Below are 17,500 nucleotides of genomic sequence, written 5' to 3'. Positions count from 1 at the left end.
CTGCGATTCTAAATAGGTGAAATGATCTGAGTCTTTGTAATAAATCAGCTTGTACTTGGACATCACTGGACATTAGTGATAACCCTGCTGATTCTCCTAAACTTAACATCACAACCTTTTGCAGTGGCATATTTAGTAAAGATGCCTTAACAAAATGACGCTCTTATTTATCATCATTTATCAGCTGAATTACAGAAGAAATTTACTCCTCCACTTTCTTTTTCTTTGCTTCTTTCTGTCTTATCTTTGTCTTTTTTTTTAGTTTTCTTTCTTCTTTCTTTCTTTCTTTCTTTTGGTTCATGACTTCTTTCATTTTGATTGTCTTCTTTCTTTCTCACCTTGACCACTTTCTTTCTTTCTATCTTTCTTTCCTCTTTTTCCATTCTGCCCAACTTGCCCTGTTGCAGTCTTTTTTTTTTCTGTCTTCCGGTTTATGTCTTTTCTATTTCTTTCTCATCTTTTCATCACCATGTACTTAACTACTGTACCAAAGTTCTCCAGAAGACAATAGAAAAATGGTACTAACAACAAATTTTAAAAGCCAAATAAAATTTAGCTGTGTATAAAAGATTATCATCAGTTACCAAGGTCTGGCGATCCAGCTTCGCATCATATCTAACAAATGAATTTGTAAATGTAAAACCTTTCTGATCGCCACTTTGCTATCACACATACAACACGTCATCGATGTCTTTTCTTTCTTCAGAAAAAAATATTAACCCTCTCTCTGTCTTACAGGTCTCCAAGGAGTACACGGCTTTGTTAAAGACGGACGTGATGGTGCACCTGGAGATCCAGGTGAGCCTGGGGAACCTGGCAGGGCAGGAAGTACAGGGCATCAAGGACCCCCGGGAATCTGCGACACAACAGCGTGTCAGGGCGCGGCGCCTCATGGGAAATCATCCAACCCTAAAAACCATTAAACACAGACGCCGTCGTCTTTTTAGAAACACACCTGCACCCCAAGGAACGAAGATCGAGCGAGATTTTTTTTAATTAAAAAGATTTCGGGGAGAAATGAAAAATGGTGGTTCATGTTTGGAGTGTTTTAAAGAACTGCAAACGTTGAATACGACGAACAGGGATGAGTGAGATCGGAGACTTCAAACCAAGACTCAACTGTTGAAATCTTAAGAGCTTTTGAAGTACAAATTTGTGTAGATGTGTAAAAAAAAAAAAGAAAAGAAAAGAAAAGAAAAGAAAAACCCTAAATTACTGAAATTGTGAAGTGTGTACACTAAAAAAGTTACTCTTCTCGGTGTCCGATAGCATAAAATCTCTATGTACAGAATCCTGTTATGCAACAACTCTGACTTTCTTGACCGAAAAGGTGAGAAGTTTTGACCATCGTGGTTCTTTTGGAACGAAAAAAAACAAACGTTCCGTCAAAATCTGTCAGAGAAACGAGAACGCATCAGCTCTGAAACCGGTGCATCGCTCAGTACGTTGAATCATTTTGTATATTAATGCCAAATAGTATTTTCCAAGTTTTCAGTATTTTTTTTTTTTTTAATGCAAATTTTTTTTTAATTGTCAATCTGTTCGTATTGTTTCAGCTATTTTTTCATTTAAAAATTTATAATTTGTTAGAAAACAAATCCCATTTGGACAAAAAAAAATAAAAACGATCCCGAAAGCGTCAATACAGATGCTCGACGAACTGTTTGCTGTACAATAAACTCTGCCGTATGGAGTTTTCACTTGTCTGAAATGCCCAATTCATCCCACTATGTACTGGTGCTGTAAACTATTAAATATCCATGACTTTAAAATACTATTTATTATGTGTGGGTGACTGTTGTATGTACAGTGAAACTCTACAGCACCGTGTTGTAAGAAATAAAAACTGAATAAAGCCACTTTTCAGTAAAAAAAAAAAAAAAAAGTCACTTTTCTCTTAGACGTCTAGTCTGTTAGCCATTCACCTAAAGCAAAAAAAATAATAATTAAATGCATAACCGCTTATTAAAACAAACAAAGTTAGAGTACAGTGAATGGTTTTTTTTCCTTTTGAAATAATATGTATTTATTAATATATGCACTGAAATACAAGCCTTAACAGAACACGCACGTTTAATTTTCGAAGGTTTAACAATATGACGAAGCTAAATTGTGCTTTGGAACTGTTCTATGGAAAAACAACGCCATCTATGCTTTGATATTTGCAAAAGGTCCACACACAGGAAGTCAGAAACTACCGTAAGAACTTATAGAAGTTATAGGCTAAACTACACCGTACACTTTGTGACGGCATGTATATAAGGATATAAAATAAATAATTCTATTCTATACGTCATATAAACAATTATATTCTTTTTTTTTAAATGTAGACCCTGTATTGTAGCCTTACAATAGGAATAAATTAAACAATAAATCAGACTGTATCGTCAAAGATTAAATAAAAAAAAAGGATTACTGATGGAAAATGAGTTCTTCTGTTAGTGCGGATTAAAGGTATACAGCAGGATTGCAGATAAGTCACTCCTTGGATGTTGCCTTCTCACATTTTGTGGCATCGTCTGCACAACTCGGCTTGATCCGAACGCCGGTTGTCCCGCAGAACGTTTTCTGAAAGCCCTGAAGCAGAAGAGCAGATAAAAAAAATGTTACGAGATTAAAATATCGGACTGTATGTGGGTATTAAAGTGTATGCATCTACATGAACTGGGGGAAGTCGTGGCCTAATGGTTAGAGAGTTTGACTCCTAACCCTAAGGTTGTGGGTTCGAGTCTCGGGCCGGCAATACCACAACTAAGGTGACCTTGAGCAATGCACCGAACCCCCCCAACTGCTCCCCGGGCCCCGCATCATAAATGGCTGCCCACTGCTCCGGGTGTGTGTTTACGGTGTGTGTGTGTTTACTGCTGTGTGTGTACACTTTGGATGGGTTAAACGCAGAGAACGAATTCTGAGTATGGGTCACCGTACTTAGCCGCACGTCACGTCACTTTTCACTTCACTTTAATAACATAAGTAGTATGAATGTGTGCATTCTGCATAGTTGTTTGTAGATAAGACATTCATTCATTCATTCATTTTCTACCGCTTATCCGAACTACCTCGGGTCACGGGGAGCCTGTGCCTATCTCAGGCGTCATCGGGCATCAAGGCAGGATACACCCTGGACGGAGTGCCAACCCATCGCAGGGCACACACACACACACACACACACTCTCATTCACTCACACAATCACACACTAGGGACAATTTTCCAGAGATGCCAATCAACCTACCATGCATGTCTTTGGACCGGTGGAGGAAACCAGAGTACCCGGAGGAAACCCCCGATGCACAGGGAGAACATGCAAACTCCACACACACAAGGTGGAGGCAGGAATCGAACCCCGACCCTGGAGGTGTGAGGCGAACGTGCTAACCACTAAGCCACCGCACCCCCCTGTCGACAGAATAAGGAAATGATTTGCTATAATTTAGACCCTGGACCTGTTTTAGAGAGTCTCCGTAGATCTCTCTGATGTATTTGAGATAGGCGATTGTCCACTGAAGCGTTGTGGCTGTGTCCGTATCAGAGTTGCAGTACGGTACCAACGTGTTCAGCTCGTTGCAACACAGACGAATTCTTTTCCTGAAAATCAGTACGGCATCTTAGTCATAAAACTTGCTGTCGTTCTTAACGTAAATACAGAAATGCTTATTGTTTAGTTTATGGATTTTTGATGGCTGCTAGAATGTCCTGAATATTGATACAAACTCAAACATAATTTACCCTAATTTAACCTTTTTGATTGCCTTTATTTACATAGTACTGGTTACCTCTGCATTAAACAGCATCCCTACCTGCGGTCTCTCTCTTTGAAGTTGTGTTTCTCTCTACGCTGATTAACCTTTAAAGGAGGTCGGGTTGTCCGACCCGATTTACCGGCAGGCAGAGTGCTGTCCGGTTTCCATTTTTCTGGCCCCTGTATTATATTTGGATTCCGGACTTGCAAAGTTCGGGCTCCCTGCCTCTTGGCTCGCTTCACAGCTTTTTGAATGATGTCATCTTTTATACGGAGAGAAATTTGACAAAGTAAAGGAAGATAGAGATTGTAGTCCTGTAATCTCACATAGAAATGTTAACATAATATTAAAGCCTTTGAATGATTTCTAGGATGCAGTTTCTCTTGTGCTTGCGTCATGAATTAGGTAACTAGAAAATATTACTTGCAACTCTTTTGTGATTTTTACTTTATAACTTCGATTTTATTTTTGTTTACAACTCATTTATCCAAAATAGTACGGTGACTGTGAGTTTTTGAACGATACCCACTTTCAATGTTAATGACTAGCTCCTCATTAGTCGTGTCAGTGTATATGATACACGGGGAGCTTGGCACAGAGTCAGCAGTCTTACTGATGCTCGGCTTCTTGGATGCGTTGTCTTCAGGATGTTTGCTGCAATCCGCCAGCTGACAGCAATTACCCTAGAACATAGAGTGACTTAGTGAAGTACAAATATGATGGTATGCAATGAAAACGTTACACTATTAATGGCAAGAGATTAAAGGCAATATACCAAAATTATCTTATCATGGTAATTTGGCACTGGTAACTTTCCACTGGCCTCCAGTAGCAAGTATTCCTTCTTTCAGCACATGCTTTATATTATTATCACTTATCATTATCATAATATAGGAAATGTTAGGATGTGACTGAAATAGGAGGCAAATGATCAACACCACCAAGTTCTGTTAGTTGGCAGTATTACAACAATATTCTTGTTTTTGGGTTTGTTTCATCACACACACACACACACACACACACACACACACACACACACACACACACACATAAAATACATACTTGATTGCCTGCGTACGAATGAGCTACTGCAGCCGTCTTCTCTGCTTCAGAACTCACTTCTGGCTGTGAATGAACCGCGATACCTGTGATGTCCGTAGAGTTGCAAAGTATCGACAAAAATCTGCAAAGAAACGGATTTCATTTTGACAGCGTGGCACCAACGACAACCTACTCCATGTTATAATGACCCATTCTGCTGATGAGAGGGATTAAGGAAATTTCTTTAACTACATACAAATATTTTGCGTGCCAGTTGTGTTCTATATAACTGAAGGATTGTTACGACTTCCATGTACACTTTAGCAAAGCTTTGTTTACCTTTTTTGCCATCGCTGTATTCCTGAAGAAGGAAGGAAAATAAACGACGAGGGCATTTTCAGCCATACAAGCATTTAAATTAGCTACATTTTCTTGGTTCATTTGATTGAACGGTGAAACCCAGACAAACTAAATAGCAACAAATCGATTTTTGACTTCATCAAACAGATTAATAGATGCGAAGTGCACAAGGGTAACCTGTTGAATTAAAAGTGTGTTAAAAGATTGTAACAAAAACCTAAACCAAAAAAATGGCTGTCCTCTGTTCCCTCCGATTCCACCTTCAAGAGCATAGGAACCTAATGTCTACAAATATTACTTAGATTTTTCATTGTTAAAGTTTAATTTGGCTAATATTTGTTTTAATATTTAATATTTTAATATTTTTTAACAAATGTTACAGATATGTTGGCAGAAAATCTAAACAGGATAGAGGAAAGTGCCGAATAAAACATAAGTAAACATTACGTATTCAGTACTGCAGCCTGTGCTTCTTGTTTTTCGGTTAAATCGCTCGAGTTGCAAGCGAACCTCTTCTCCAAACAAACCCGTGCGGGTGGGTTAGGTCTTGAACCAAGGCCCATTCGGGTTCTCTCTCTTACTGCCTCCCTGATAGACCTGATGTTTGTCTCCTCGGAGCTGGGAACCTCACCACTGCAGAGTGGAGTGCTCTGTCCTAAACAACTGGTGTTATTCAGATCACTGTAAAGCAGCATTTTAACTTCCTTACTGTCTTCTGATCCCTGGTTATTAGGCACTGAAACAAACAGCACATCTGTGGCTGAAGAGGATGAAGAAGATGCATCTGGATGACACTCAGGTGACGTGTATGGAGATGGAGACACCTTGCAGCTCTTTTCACTCTCGCAGTCTGTAGAAGACAGTGGATTTCCCTGGACCTCTTCGGCACCGTGCTGAGCTAACATATGGGATTGAATGAGGTGCTGAAGGTGTGTGTATTCAACCTTGGTCATTTCCATAAGGTTGATCACCTGAGCTTGGTCACATCCCTTCTGACTGACGATCGTGTTCACAGGTGCAGATAGGTACTGACCCGAAGGAGGCATCACAGGTGATGTGTTACCTGCTACTGGCATGGCCATGCTTTAAAATAAATATAAAAAACAACAACAACAATAATAATAGTAATAATGATGATAATAATAATATTAATAATAATAATAATAATAATAATAGCAATAATAATACTAATAATAATACTAATAATAACAATGATAATAATAATATTAATAATAATAATAATGATATCAATAATAATAATAACAATGATAATAATAACAATAATAATAATACTAATAACAACAACAACAACAATAATAATAATAATAATAATGTGTTTCTGGCTTTTTTTTGTATATTTTGTAGTTTCTTTACTAATTAATATTCTTTGGAGATACAATTTGCAAAAGCCACATTTTTGGTAAATGTTAAATGTTTAAACTCAAATGTATTTTTTGAGACCAAACAAACTAAAAATCTTCATTATTAAAGTGATAAATTTAATTATTTTAAATCTAAACAAATTTTAATCGGAATATTCATATCTGGATTCGAAGACATTTCTATCGAATTATATAAGATATATTTATGAGATTAATATTTGGTTAACAAATTAATTAAATAAATGATAAACAACATACTAACAATATATTGACCTTTTGTTTTTTTTTCTGTCACACGTCTCGCGCAGCCTGACAGGATTCCCGCGCTTACAGTAACCCGACGTCTCGCGCAGCCTGACAGGATTCCCGCGCTTACAGTAACCCGACGTCTCGCGCAGCTACAAAGTTAGCTCGAAATGCTAACATGACTTAATCCTGTCATAACACGACTTAATCCTGTCATAATCATTTACACAATTATACAGTTAGAAACGTTTTACCATTTAGTAACCCAGCTCATAATTTCACATTTGTGCCACTTTTATACGACTTTATTCCTCTCAAATAAAAGAAACATATCAAATTACAGCTAGCTAAAAAAAATTAGCTACGTTAGGTGACGTTTTCTGGTTTTAAAGAACAAACCTAAAACAGATGGCGAATCTCGAGCAGTCGATAATAATAATAATAATAATAATAATAATAATAATAATAATAATAATAATAATAATAATAATAATTAACGCCCGTCACTTACTTTCTGTCACGGATTGTCTAATCAACTTCAATTGTGTGACGTCAGGCGTCGGCTCGAGGTTGCCAGGTCTTTTTAAATCCAGCTTGGTTACCGTCAGCAATGAGCCTAAACTGTACCATAAATTTGTATGAGCTTCACTTTATACGGTTATTTAATAGACATTATTTAAATATGCACAATTAATATTTGGTATATTTAGAATAAGTAACCATTTATAAAGGTGGATTCTTGTTTATATTGATGATTTCTTTATACATGTGTTGACCCCTGACCCCAGGCTCTATACTTTTCCTTGGCTTTTGGTGTGAAATCCATTAAAATGTATTTTCCTTATGCACTTAGTGAAAGACACAGATAGTGTTCGGGGCTCAGACACACTTTCCCATTTTAAATGTAGATTAAAACTCATCTCTTTAGTCAGGCGTACACATAATACATCCCATAATATTGTGCTCTATTACATCAGACTTGCAAATATTATGAACAGCAGCTACGTTAATCCCTCTCCACTGCTTCTCTCTTTCTACCCATCCCGAGGCATCCGGAAATTGTACCAGTGCCGATTGTCTTCCATGTGACGAAGACTGAGATGAGGACGACTGTGAGAATCCTGAGGCATCTAGAGATCTACCAGCTCCAGTTAGACTCTGCGATACTAAAGAGGAGATGTGAACTCCACGTGGTCTTTTACATCAATACAACATTTATCAGACTGTATATTTATAATCACACCCTCCAGTGTCACCCAGATGAGGATGAGGTTCCCCTTTGTGTCTGGTTCCTCTCAAGGTTTCTTCCTTTACCATCTAAGGGAGATTTTCCTTGCCACTGCTGCCTGAGTCACCTCAGACTTGCTCATTGGGGATAAATACAAACACATTTAAATATATCTAATATTAATCTTGAATTTTGTATTATATTAATCTTTATATTATTCTTTATATTAACCATTTTGTTCTATGTTTATGTTCTGTAAAGGTGCTTTGTGACAATGTAAATTGTTAAAAGCGCTATACAAATAAACTAGAATTGAATTATTTGATGCAAATCAAGACTTTTGTACAAATACATTAGTTTTGTGAGTCCGGACCAATCAAACTGCCTGACATCAACTTTCAGTTCTAATTTTATTTTCAATTCATTAAATGAAGACGGTCTTAAATTAAAAAGAATAAATAAATCTTAAAAATAACCAGAAAATGTAAGCCAATAAAAACACTTTCAAAGTAAAAACAATAGCACCAGATTTTATATTTTCAAACTTTAATAAAAAGTCACCACTGCATATGATGCCTTATGATCCTTCATGTGAGATTATTGACAATCACTGCTTCATTGCACTGCTTCTGTAGGAAAGTTTATAAAACATAAAAATGTATGAACCTAAAATGTACACCAGTATTTACAACTGTTTAGAAAACCATTCAACTTCAACACGTACACAGAATTCACAATTTATTCGTAATTAAATCTGTACACCTACAAAAACTGACAACTCCATCTATACATATATACACTGTTTTGAGTTTATTTGGTATACAGATATAATGCATAATAAACTGGCAACTCGGTGTCAAAGAATTTCTCAGAAACAAACTTGTTTTTTTCCCCCCCAAGAGAAACGTTTCAGTGATGTTACTACAAAGAAAAATAAAAAAAACAACTAAATGCTTCACAGTCTGACATGAAAACGGTTGACAACCGAATACAGAAATTTCTAGTTATTAATTACTAAGAAGTAGATTAAAGAAAGTGTTTATGTGATTTTAACCACAAACACAGAATTTGTTTAGTTGCTGACAGAACATTTCAGCATATTCACCATTTTCATATGAACGCTGCTTTTATGCTCTCAGTCAGTCATTACTTTTTTTTTTTTGTTTGGCTATATGAGAATAATCTTGCATTACCTCTGGACTAAGACCATATTCTAATGCTTCTCATTGCCTGTTTTGAGATCTGTATCTCTGTTCATTTCCATGTCTCAACAAATCCCTCTTTCTCCTGAATCCTCTCGTCTAGTGTTGTGTTCACCACTGTGACCACTTCTTGCAGTGCTATTCCTTCTGCCTGCCTCTTGAAACTGATGACCGAATTCTTCCTCTTTGGCTACAAACTCTTCAATTTTTCCTTCTTGAAAGAAACGCTGACAGGTTAATCCTTCTTGATTGTTTAAATCATCATGATATCTTCCTGACTTCACATACATTACTAAGGTCACCCATGGGTCCTCTAGAGTTATAACACTGAGGGAACTCATGAAGATAAGGTCTCTGAATGCTAAGGTTTGTAAAATCTTATTGGACCACCAGGGGGTGTTGGGAGCAAAGGTCCAGAGAGCCTCAAAGGGCGAATACCTGGCTCCTTGGTTGGGGTATCGAACCGGATCCGTGATTGCATCGGGTTCTGGTACGGAATTGCATTAGGCACCTTTGCCCTTGGAGGTTTGGGGGTGGATGGCAATGAAAAATGTGAAGAACATGGTTTATCCTTGGGTAAGTCTGTGATCCGGTGTGGAGGCATCCTCTGGTCACGAAAATGAGGTGACGGGGCTCTTGGTGCCCTGATATTTTGAGGGCGGTTAAAGCGCCTAACTTTCAGTTCAGCAGCTGATTCACAACCTATACCATCTTCAAAAATATCAGGCTTTGCAAACTGCGGTTCCTCTGTTTCTAATTCTATTGCTTGATCTCTACATTCATCAAACTGGCGAGCTCTTTGTGGACGGTTCCTAGCATGTGCTGGACTCCGGGTTCGAACAGGATGAGGAGTCAGATTTTGATGACCTCTTGGTTCTTGTGGATTTAGAAAACTTTCATTAGCAAAATTCTGAACGTAATCCCTTGGATCGTCTGAATGCTGAAGTGGTAGGTGTCCTATTTCTGCCTCATCAAATGGAAGATTATGGTGTCTTGAATCGTTAAAATTTATTTGCTCTGAATCTCTACTGTCAAACATATTTTCATGAGGTGGGCCACATCCTCTAGGGTGTCTAAATTCTAAAAATGGTTCTCTATCAACCTGATCACATGCCCATGAATTATCAAAATCATCTAAATGAGTGTCTCTTCTGTCAAACTCTCTTTGTGTTGACCCTGCAAAGGTAAATGAACCATCATACATATCAGGATCTGAGAATTCATCTCTCGGCCCAAAACTTTGTGGTCCAGGAGCCTCAAACATTCCTGGTCTTAGGACTCGTCCCTTAGGTCCAGAAGAGTGAGGTGAAGGAACTGGGCTTGGCCCCCTTAGTCTAATTCTCCGAAGCCCAGGTGCAGAAGTTGAACCCCTTGGTACAAAGTCTGTACATGATCCACGATCATCAAATATCCTTGGCCTTGGACCTCTTGGACCTGCAGGTCTACAGCCTTCAAAACGCTCAGGGTGTGGAGCTCTGGGAATCCTGGCATGGGGTGGGCCCGTCGGACCACCCATCCTATGATGTGGGCCTCTCCACTGAACCTCGGGTGCTCTTGGTCTGAACTCATCTCTAGGATGGTTAATTCTTTGTACATGGCTTTCCAACTGTGGCAAATCAACACATTCAATTGAGTGAACCCCTTGTTGTGTAAGGTCTCCAGAATGCAACGTATCATCCATTAAGAAATGACTTTCCTGATTTCGGAGTAAAACAATTTCTGGTTCATTTCCTCGTAAATTTGATGGCCTCTGTGGCCAAACCTTTCGAGGATTTCTGGAATAAACCACATCAGTCTCTGGGAAATCTCCCCCCTCTATTTTAGGCATCTTCTGAGGGAGATGATCAGACTCCTTCCATAATGACTGTTTATCTGTACCATGACATGTCTCACTATTATGTAATAAATTTTCTCTGAGACTATGCTGATGTCTGGTGTTATGGGACTCGTTGTTCCTACCCTGATGTATTGACAATTTCTCAGAATGTGGCTTGTTTTTGTGAAAATCCTCTCTGTGCAGTGGCTTTGCCTTGGATGTACAGTCATTCTGCATTTGATTGGGTTCTAATTGCATTTGCTTCCTTTGAGTACCACAAAAAAGATCAGAAGATGGCTGCTCTGTATGGGAGGACTGATCAGTGTCAAGTTTTGTAATATCAGCTTTCTGTATCTTGGTTACTTTTGGCTCTCCACTCCCACAAGCCTCATTTTGAGATGCATCACTCTGAATCTGAGGCTGCTTAGGTGCTACGTTGTTTGTACTGTCTGTTGTTTCAGTGTTGGGCTCATTCTTCTGCTTTGTTGATGATTTCTCTTTTTGATTAGACTGATTATTTCCCAGCTCTGGAGATGTTCTACTCCGAGCTGAACGTGATCTTGAAGACGAATGCTGTCTGTCCCTTGTACTACCATGTCTTGATGATGTACTTTTTTGAAGGTGCCGCTCTCTCTCCCGTGACGATGCTCTTTCCTTCGTGCGCCTATGACTGCGGCTTCGTCTGGAAGACTGTTCAGGAGAACGTCTACCTCTTCTGCGTTGTCCATCATCTTTTGACCGATCAGAGCTTCTTTTCTCATGGTATGACCTACGTGTCTCCTGTCCCGACCTTCTATGGGGAGGGCTGTGATATTTTCTCTGGGATGAACGACTTTGTCTCGTTTTGCCTGAATCTTCTGATGATGAATGGGAGTGTTGAACATTCTTATTACCAGATGATGATGATGATGTTCCTTCTTGCCGTTCAGATGCACTTATGTGTGTCCTTTTTTCTGAATTCCTCACAGAATGCAACACTGTCATATTATCACTGTTGGATCTTTTGTCATTAGACTTACCTAATGATATATCTTGATCATTTTTTGACAAATGATGCTCTAGAGAATTGTTTGCCAGAGAGCTCTGAGAACATTCCCATTTTTCATTTACAATTTCACTATGACTCATCGCTGCAGGACTAACAGTGTTCTGCCTCAAGTGCAGCCTCGCATCTCTATTCAGATTAACTGCTGTGTCTGTTAGTGTTTTTTCCGTTTCTTCGTCTGGTTCCCTACCAAAACGTGGTGGTGGTGACATGAGAGCATCAGAGACAGAAAAATGGGCCATGGAAACCCCGACGGCTGCTCTCTGAATACGCAAAGCTTCCTCCTGCTCCGCAAGCTGCCGTTTCTGTTCCTCTATCTGCCGGTTCAAATCTTCCAACATTTTCTGCTGCTCGGATAACGACATGTTCGATGACGTCCCACGTTCAGAGTTTGCAGATTTATTATCTGTAAGGTAATTCTGCAGCTCTTCGAAGAGAGTGTCATCCTCCGGATCATATGCCACATCATCCTTCACTGCAGATTTTCCTAATAATGGTTCAGTTGCAGAAAATGTTATAGTAGAACTAGAATCAACTTTTTTCCCCAAATTATATTCCTCTTCTGGATCATAGGGTCTATCATCGTCGTCATCACAGTCATTAGCACCAGTAGGTAACATATTAGGTTTTGACGTTTCAAGTGGTTTCAAGGGAGTGAGCTTTTGATATCCTAATGCTGGGTCATACTCTTCCTCAGGGTCATAGGGTCTATCATTATCATCAAACTCCACTGTAGTTTTTGAAGCCTGATGATACTGTTGAACGATGGGGTCTACAGTTGGAGAAGGTGTTGCTGGTTCATTTATTGCTGTAGGAGTCGTTTCATTCAATGCAAAATCAGGACTTTGTTTCTTTTTACCAAATATTGTGTTAAGAATGGTTTGGAGCGGTGTATTAGTGGTAGAAGAGGTACCATAAAGTGGTGGGACACTGGAAGACATGATCGTTGCAACTGTGCTGGTGGACGCTGGAGTAGTTTCCACAGCATGAATATTAGAAAGCGCTGATGTTCCCGATGAAGGTTTTAAGGAGAAAGAAGATAAATCAGGTGATCTCAAAGAAGGTGGAGATTCAGGTGGAGTAGTGCTGATTGCAATATCTGGGTCATAAGGCTCATCATGTTTAACAGCAGTAAGTGCAGAAATGGTAGGAAGGTTCATAACTTGAGGATCCTGTGGTATCTGGATTCTCGGTCGTTTCTCGTCGGTGTCTTGCATCTGTGCTCCAGGACGCTTTAGTTTCTGACAAACCGCCAGGCCAATTAGAAGATTGGGGTGATATTGTTCGAGACCTAACGGATGAAAGTAGTAAAAATCAACAATATGAATAAAAACTAATCAACCATGTCTGTAACCGAAGCAGCTTATAACTCTTTACATAATTACCTGGGCCTTCTATTGGCAGGAGTACAGAAGGAATAGGCTCATTTGCACATAAAGGAATGAGATAAATATCTTTAATATTGTTGCCAATGTTAGAAACCACTCCAAATCTGCTGCGGCTGTTGAAATACGAGAACAGGGAGACATACGCAACCTCTTCTTCATCAGATGCTGGATAAAAGCGAATTAAAGACAGCTCCTACAAAACAAAAAATAAATACAAAAACCAGTAGTGAGTTAATCATACCTGCAAACTCACAAGAGGTGAAAAAGGTGACAAGGTTCGAAATAACCCCCCACCCCTCCCAAGAAAAATTGAGAACTTAAAATGAAGCACTCTGACAAGAACATAAAGGGAAAAGACAACATTTGCTTCAAGTGAAAAAAGCACTTTTATTAATCCTATTTTTACCAAAATTTCTTGGAAATATTTTTTCTCTGTACAATTTGAGTGCCTTGGAACCATAATAAATTGATGAACACAAATATTGCTATTTCTTTAGTTTTTTGGCTGCCACAAGACTTTCAAGGTGCCTGTTTTCGTTGTTTAGCGATGTGTCTCTTTATTGCTTTTTGTTGGTCCTCTGCGGCTTGAAGTGAGGGACGAAATAGGTGATTGCCTCATCTTGCTTCTGAATGCTGATTGGTCAAAAGACACGAGGACGATTGAGACGTGAAGCGTCATCTGCTTACTAGTGCTTCACACTCCAGTCCACTCGGTGGCAGTGAATGCACCAAAAGTTGGTTTGCAATCCGCCATAAAAAGTCATTAGAAGTAGAGACACGAGGCATCAGTTTGATAGACGGTTTACTACGCTGTGTCCAAAACCGCCGCCTAAGCAACTACTTCACCTAATTATTGGATGGAAGTAAGCGGTTTCGGACACAGCTGAAAGAAGCCCGCCCCCCACCCCCCAAACGGATCTACACGATTCACACAAATGACATATTTTGATTAAAAACGGCGAATTTCGCCGAAAAGCGACTAGTTTGCAGGTACAGTTGAGGCCAAAATTATTAGCCCCCCAGGAATTTTGGAACATTTTCCTAAAGATCTTTCCAATGTTTGCAGCATTGATAAAACTTGATATAATCAAACATTCGCCAGTGCTATTTAGTAGCTTTTGGTACATTTTGGAATATAAAATACATTTTTAGGCTTGCTTTATAATCAAATATAGTGAAAATGGGGTGGTCAAAAATATTAGCCCCTTGTGAATATTTGCTTTCAAAACACACCCAATTAATCAATCAGCTTTCAAAACACACCTAATTAATCAATCAGCTTTCAAACCACACCTGTGCAGTCAATTGGCTTCCTAACAACACCTGGGCATTCAATCAGCATTAAAGGACTCCAAGGAACAGGGCACTTGAACACATTATTGGGAGAGACTACTTTTACTCACCATGCCAAAGACAAAGGAAATCAGTCTTGAGCTCAGAAAGAAGATAGTGGAGGCTCATGATAAGGGGGAAGGCTATACTGCCATTTCCAAGCTTTTCACAGTGTCTAGAACCGCCGTACGTTGCATCATTGCCAAGTACAAGGAGACAAATTCTGTAAGAAACAAACCTGGGCATGGTCGTAAGCGCAAGATTTCAAGAACCCTGGAGAGGAAAATAGTCAGAGATATCAGCAAGATGCCCCAGACATCTGCCAAGATGATTGTTGCTGACCTGGCCTCTTCTGGAGTTGATGTTTCAAGGAACACAGTTGTGAGGGCTCTTCATCGTGGTGGGCTTCAGGGCCATCGTCCCAGAAGAACCCCTTTACTCAAACAGCGGCACATCACAGCTAGACTGAGGTTTGCCCGTGAACATTTGAAAGGTAAAGATGAGTTTTGGGAGTCTGTGCTTTGGTCTGATGAGACTAAACTGGAACTGTTTGGGCACATGGATGTTGCTTATGTTTGGCGAAGAAAGGGTGAGGCCTTCAACCCTAAGAACACAGTTCCCACAGTTAAACATGGTGGTGGGAGCATCATGCTGTGGGGCTGTTTTGCAGCTTCAGGCACAGGGAGCCTTGTTCGGGTGCATGGCATCATGAAAAAAGAAAATTATGTTGACATTTTGAGGGATAATATGCAGAAATCTGCTCGTAGTCTAGCCTTAGGTCGTCGCTGGGTCTTCCAACAAGACAATGACCCAAAGCATACATCGAAATTGGTCCAACAGTTCCTGAAGGATACCAAAACAAAGGTCCTGGAGTGGCCCGCACAGAGCCCAGACCTCAATCCTATTGAGAATCTGTGGCGAGTGCTCAAAGTGAATGTCCATGCTCGGAAACCACGTAATTTGGACCAGCTGGAGCAATTTGCAATGGAAGAATGGGCTAAAATCCCTCAGGAAACCTGTGCCAACCTAGTAAAGAACTACTCTAAGAGGTTGTTGTCAGTTGTGGCTCAGAAAGGGTTCACTATTGACTATTAATGACCGGGGGCTAATAATTTTGGACGTTTCATTTTTGCCCTTTCTTGTTTCAACTCACTATTTCAATTAAATATCCTAATCAAACTTAGTGGAGATTTTGTCTTTGTTATTTTGGAAACAAACACACTATAAAACACTTGTTGTTAATGGTCATTTCCATGGAGAAATCAAGAGTTTTGTCTAATTTCATAAGGGGGCTAATAATTTTGGCCTCAACTGTATGGTTAATAAGACTGCGCTAAAAATGTAGATACTACACCGAATGTTATAGAGAATTAGTTTACCTTAGTAAGAGACGTCTTTACTCTCTCAACATATTCCCAAACTGTTTGCGGTAATATCCGACCACCGATGTGAACGGTATCTGGCAAGTCCTAGATAAAAGAAAAGAAAATGTTAGTTTTTCATTTGGTGAGTATCGTTAAACTTCAACCAAACACCATCTGGCTATAGGTTTATTTCAAATATTTAATTTTAAAGGGCTCGTGATCGAACCTTTATGCTTTCCCAAAATTCAGTTCATCTGTTCATTAAAAATGGCATGAATAAGATAATCATACAACATGATTGTTAAGAGATTGAGAAAGTATAAATGCATTAGCTAACCAACATGTAGAACCTCTGCTCAATTCCATAATTTGGTTGCTCAGAAACATAACCGAGCAGCACAGCAAATTATATAGTTAGTTATGGTTATTAAAGGTATATCAGTTCCCACATAAAGACACCAGACATAGCCACAGTCATTATCCATGTCGTCGCTCTCGTGCGGAAACCTCGTATGTCCAAATATGGTCAATTTCATATTTTTTCACATATCGATGCTATTGGTCAGTCCCCACGTGGGTCTGTTATTTTTACAAGTTATTAACCAATCTAAAGTCTTGAAAATAGCTTGAGCGCAAATCTCATAACTCCATTGGACACTTCAACTGTCCACCTCTTCCTCACTCCGCGGGAGAGCTTCACGGCATATTTCTCCTCAAGAAGAGTCGCAACGAATCAACACGTCTTCTGAGGTAAATGTCTTCAAAACACTGGGCTCAAAGAAAAAAAAATCTTGACCCCCGCTAGTTCTGGTGCTCGTCTGAGGACAGGAATTTAGCGCAAGACAATCCACTGCAACGCGGACTAAACCCTGTGCACTGCAGATAAGGTACGGCGTTTTTTTAATTTCCTGAAAAGTAACGGTTTTGGAGATACGAGGATTCCGCCCGACAGCGACGATTTACAAAGTGTATGACGGGGAACATTGTGTTTGTACCCTGTACAATAAAAAACCAGGAGCGATAAATGATTATAGAAAGAGGAAGTTGTGTACTGTCGCTGTAGGTTATACATGTACTGTAACACTGCTGAGAGAAATATCCAAGACATATTCCGAGACCTTTTTGAGAACCTCTGCAGATCCCGAGATTATGCATCCTTTTGTAACGAACTTGGCCACCGACTGCATGTTGAGAAACCCTTTCCATAGCGTATCTTGTTTGGACAAGAAGTTAATCGTCTCGCTGTCGGCTGGGGTATGAGAGCTCGGCAATCTATGATAAAGAAACACGAAATCGTCGTCATTGTCAGTACATCGTCATTTACTGACGGTTATTGATTGATGATGGATGACTCA

At 39.4% G+C, this 17,500-nt stretch overlaps 3 protein-coding genes across 4 annotated transcripts in view; 1 reads left to right on the top strand and 2 right to left on the bottom strand.

The window, feature by feature from the left end:
• The window catches only part of col9a3 (collagen, type IX, alpha 3), a 28,898-nt gene extending 27,466 nt beyond the window's left edge, over nucleotides 1–1,432 (top strand). The window contains exon 32 of the mRNA XM_060894121.1: nucleotides 739–1,432. Coding sequence (XP_060750104.1) covers nucleotides 739–923 — 185 coding nt within the window. The 3' untranslated portion in view covers nucleotides 924–1,432. The remainder of the gene's footprint in view (nucleotides 1–738) is intronic.
• A 1,012-nt stretch (nucleotides 1,433–2,444) lies between these two features.
• Nucleotides 2,445–6,224, bottom strand: LOC132862474 (transcription factor-like 5 protein). The gene is made up of 6 exons (XM_060894512.1): nucleotides 5,590–6,224; nucleotides 4,804–4,924; nucleotides 4,271–4,424; nucleotides 3,799–4,003; nucleotides 3,445–3,586; nucleotides 2,445–2,577 (listed from the first exon to the last, which is right to left on the bottom strand). Exons 1-6 carry the CDS (start codon nucleotides 6,222–6,224, stop codon nucleotides 2,479–2,481), a joined length of 1,356 nt encoding a protein of 451 aa, XP_060750495.1. The 3' UTR covers nucleotides 2,445–2,478.
• A 2,303-nt stretch (nucleotides 6,225–8,527) lies between these two features.
• Nucleotides 8,528–17,500, bottom strand: part of si:ch73-181d5.4 (death-inducer obliterator 1) — a 29,759-nt gene continuing 20,786 nt past the window's right edge. For both annotated transcript variants that reach the window (XM_060893440.1, XM_060893441.1), the window contains exons 12-15: nucleotides 17,264–17,417; nucleotides 16,161–16,250; nucleotides 13,447–13,642; nucleotides 8,528–13,352 (exon numbers count right to left, since the gene is read on the bottom strand). In XM_060893440.1, coding sequence (XP_060749423.1) covers nucleotides 9,562–13,352; nucleotides 13,447–13,642; nucleotides 16,161–16,250; nucleotides 17,264–17,417 — 4,231 coding nt within the window. In that variant the 3' untranslated portion in view covers nucleotides 8,528–9,561. The remainder of the gene's footprint in view (nucleotides 13,353–13,446; nucleotides 13,643–16,160; nucleotides 16,251–17,263; nucleotides 17,418–17,500) is intronic.

The sequence above is a fragment of the Tachysurus vachellii genome, chromosome 19, assembly GCF_030014155.1.
Source record: "Tachysurus vachellii isolate PV-2020 chromosome 19, HZAU_Pvac_v1, whole genome shotgun sequence".
Taxonomy (NCBI): domain Eukaryota; kingdom Metazoa; phylum Chordata; class Actinopteri; order Siluriformes; family Bagridae; genus Tachysurus; species Tachysurus vachellii.
This window is presented reverse-complemented; position numbering and strand designations above follow the sequence as displayed.

What these genes read in the sequence shown, in the direction of transcription:
- LOC132862474 (XM_060894512.1), bottom strand. Translation starts at nt 6,224, where the DNA reads ATGGCCATGCCAGTAGCAGGTAACACATCACCTGTGATGCCTCCTTCG. An exon ending in TTCAAAGAGAGAGACCGCAG is followed by an intron (nt 3,587 to 3,798) that starts GTAGGGATGCTG and finishes ACTGATTTTCAG; the next exon opens with GAAAAGAATTCGTCTGTGTT. An exon ending in ACGGAGACTCTCTAAAACAG is followed by an intron (nt 2,578 to 3,444) that starts GTCCAGGGTCTA and finishes CTTCTGCTTCAG; the next exon opens with GGCTTTCAGAAAACGTTCTG.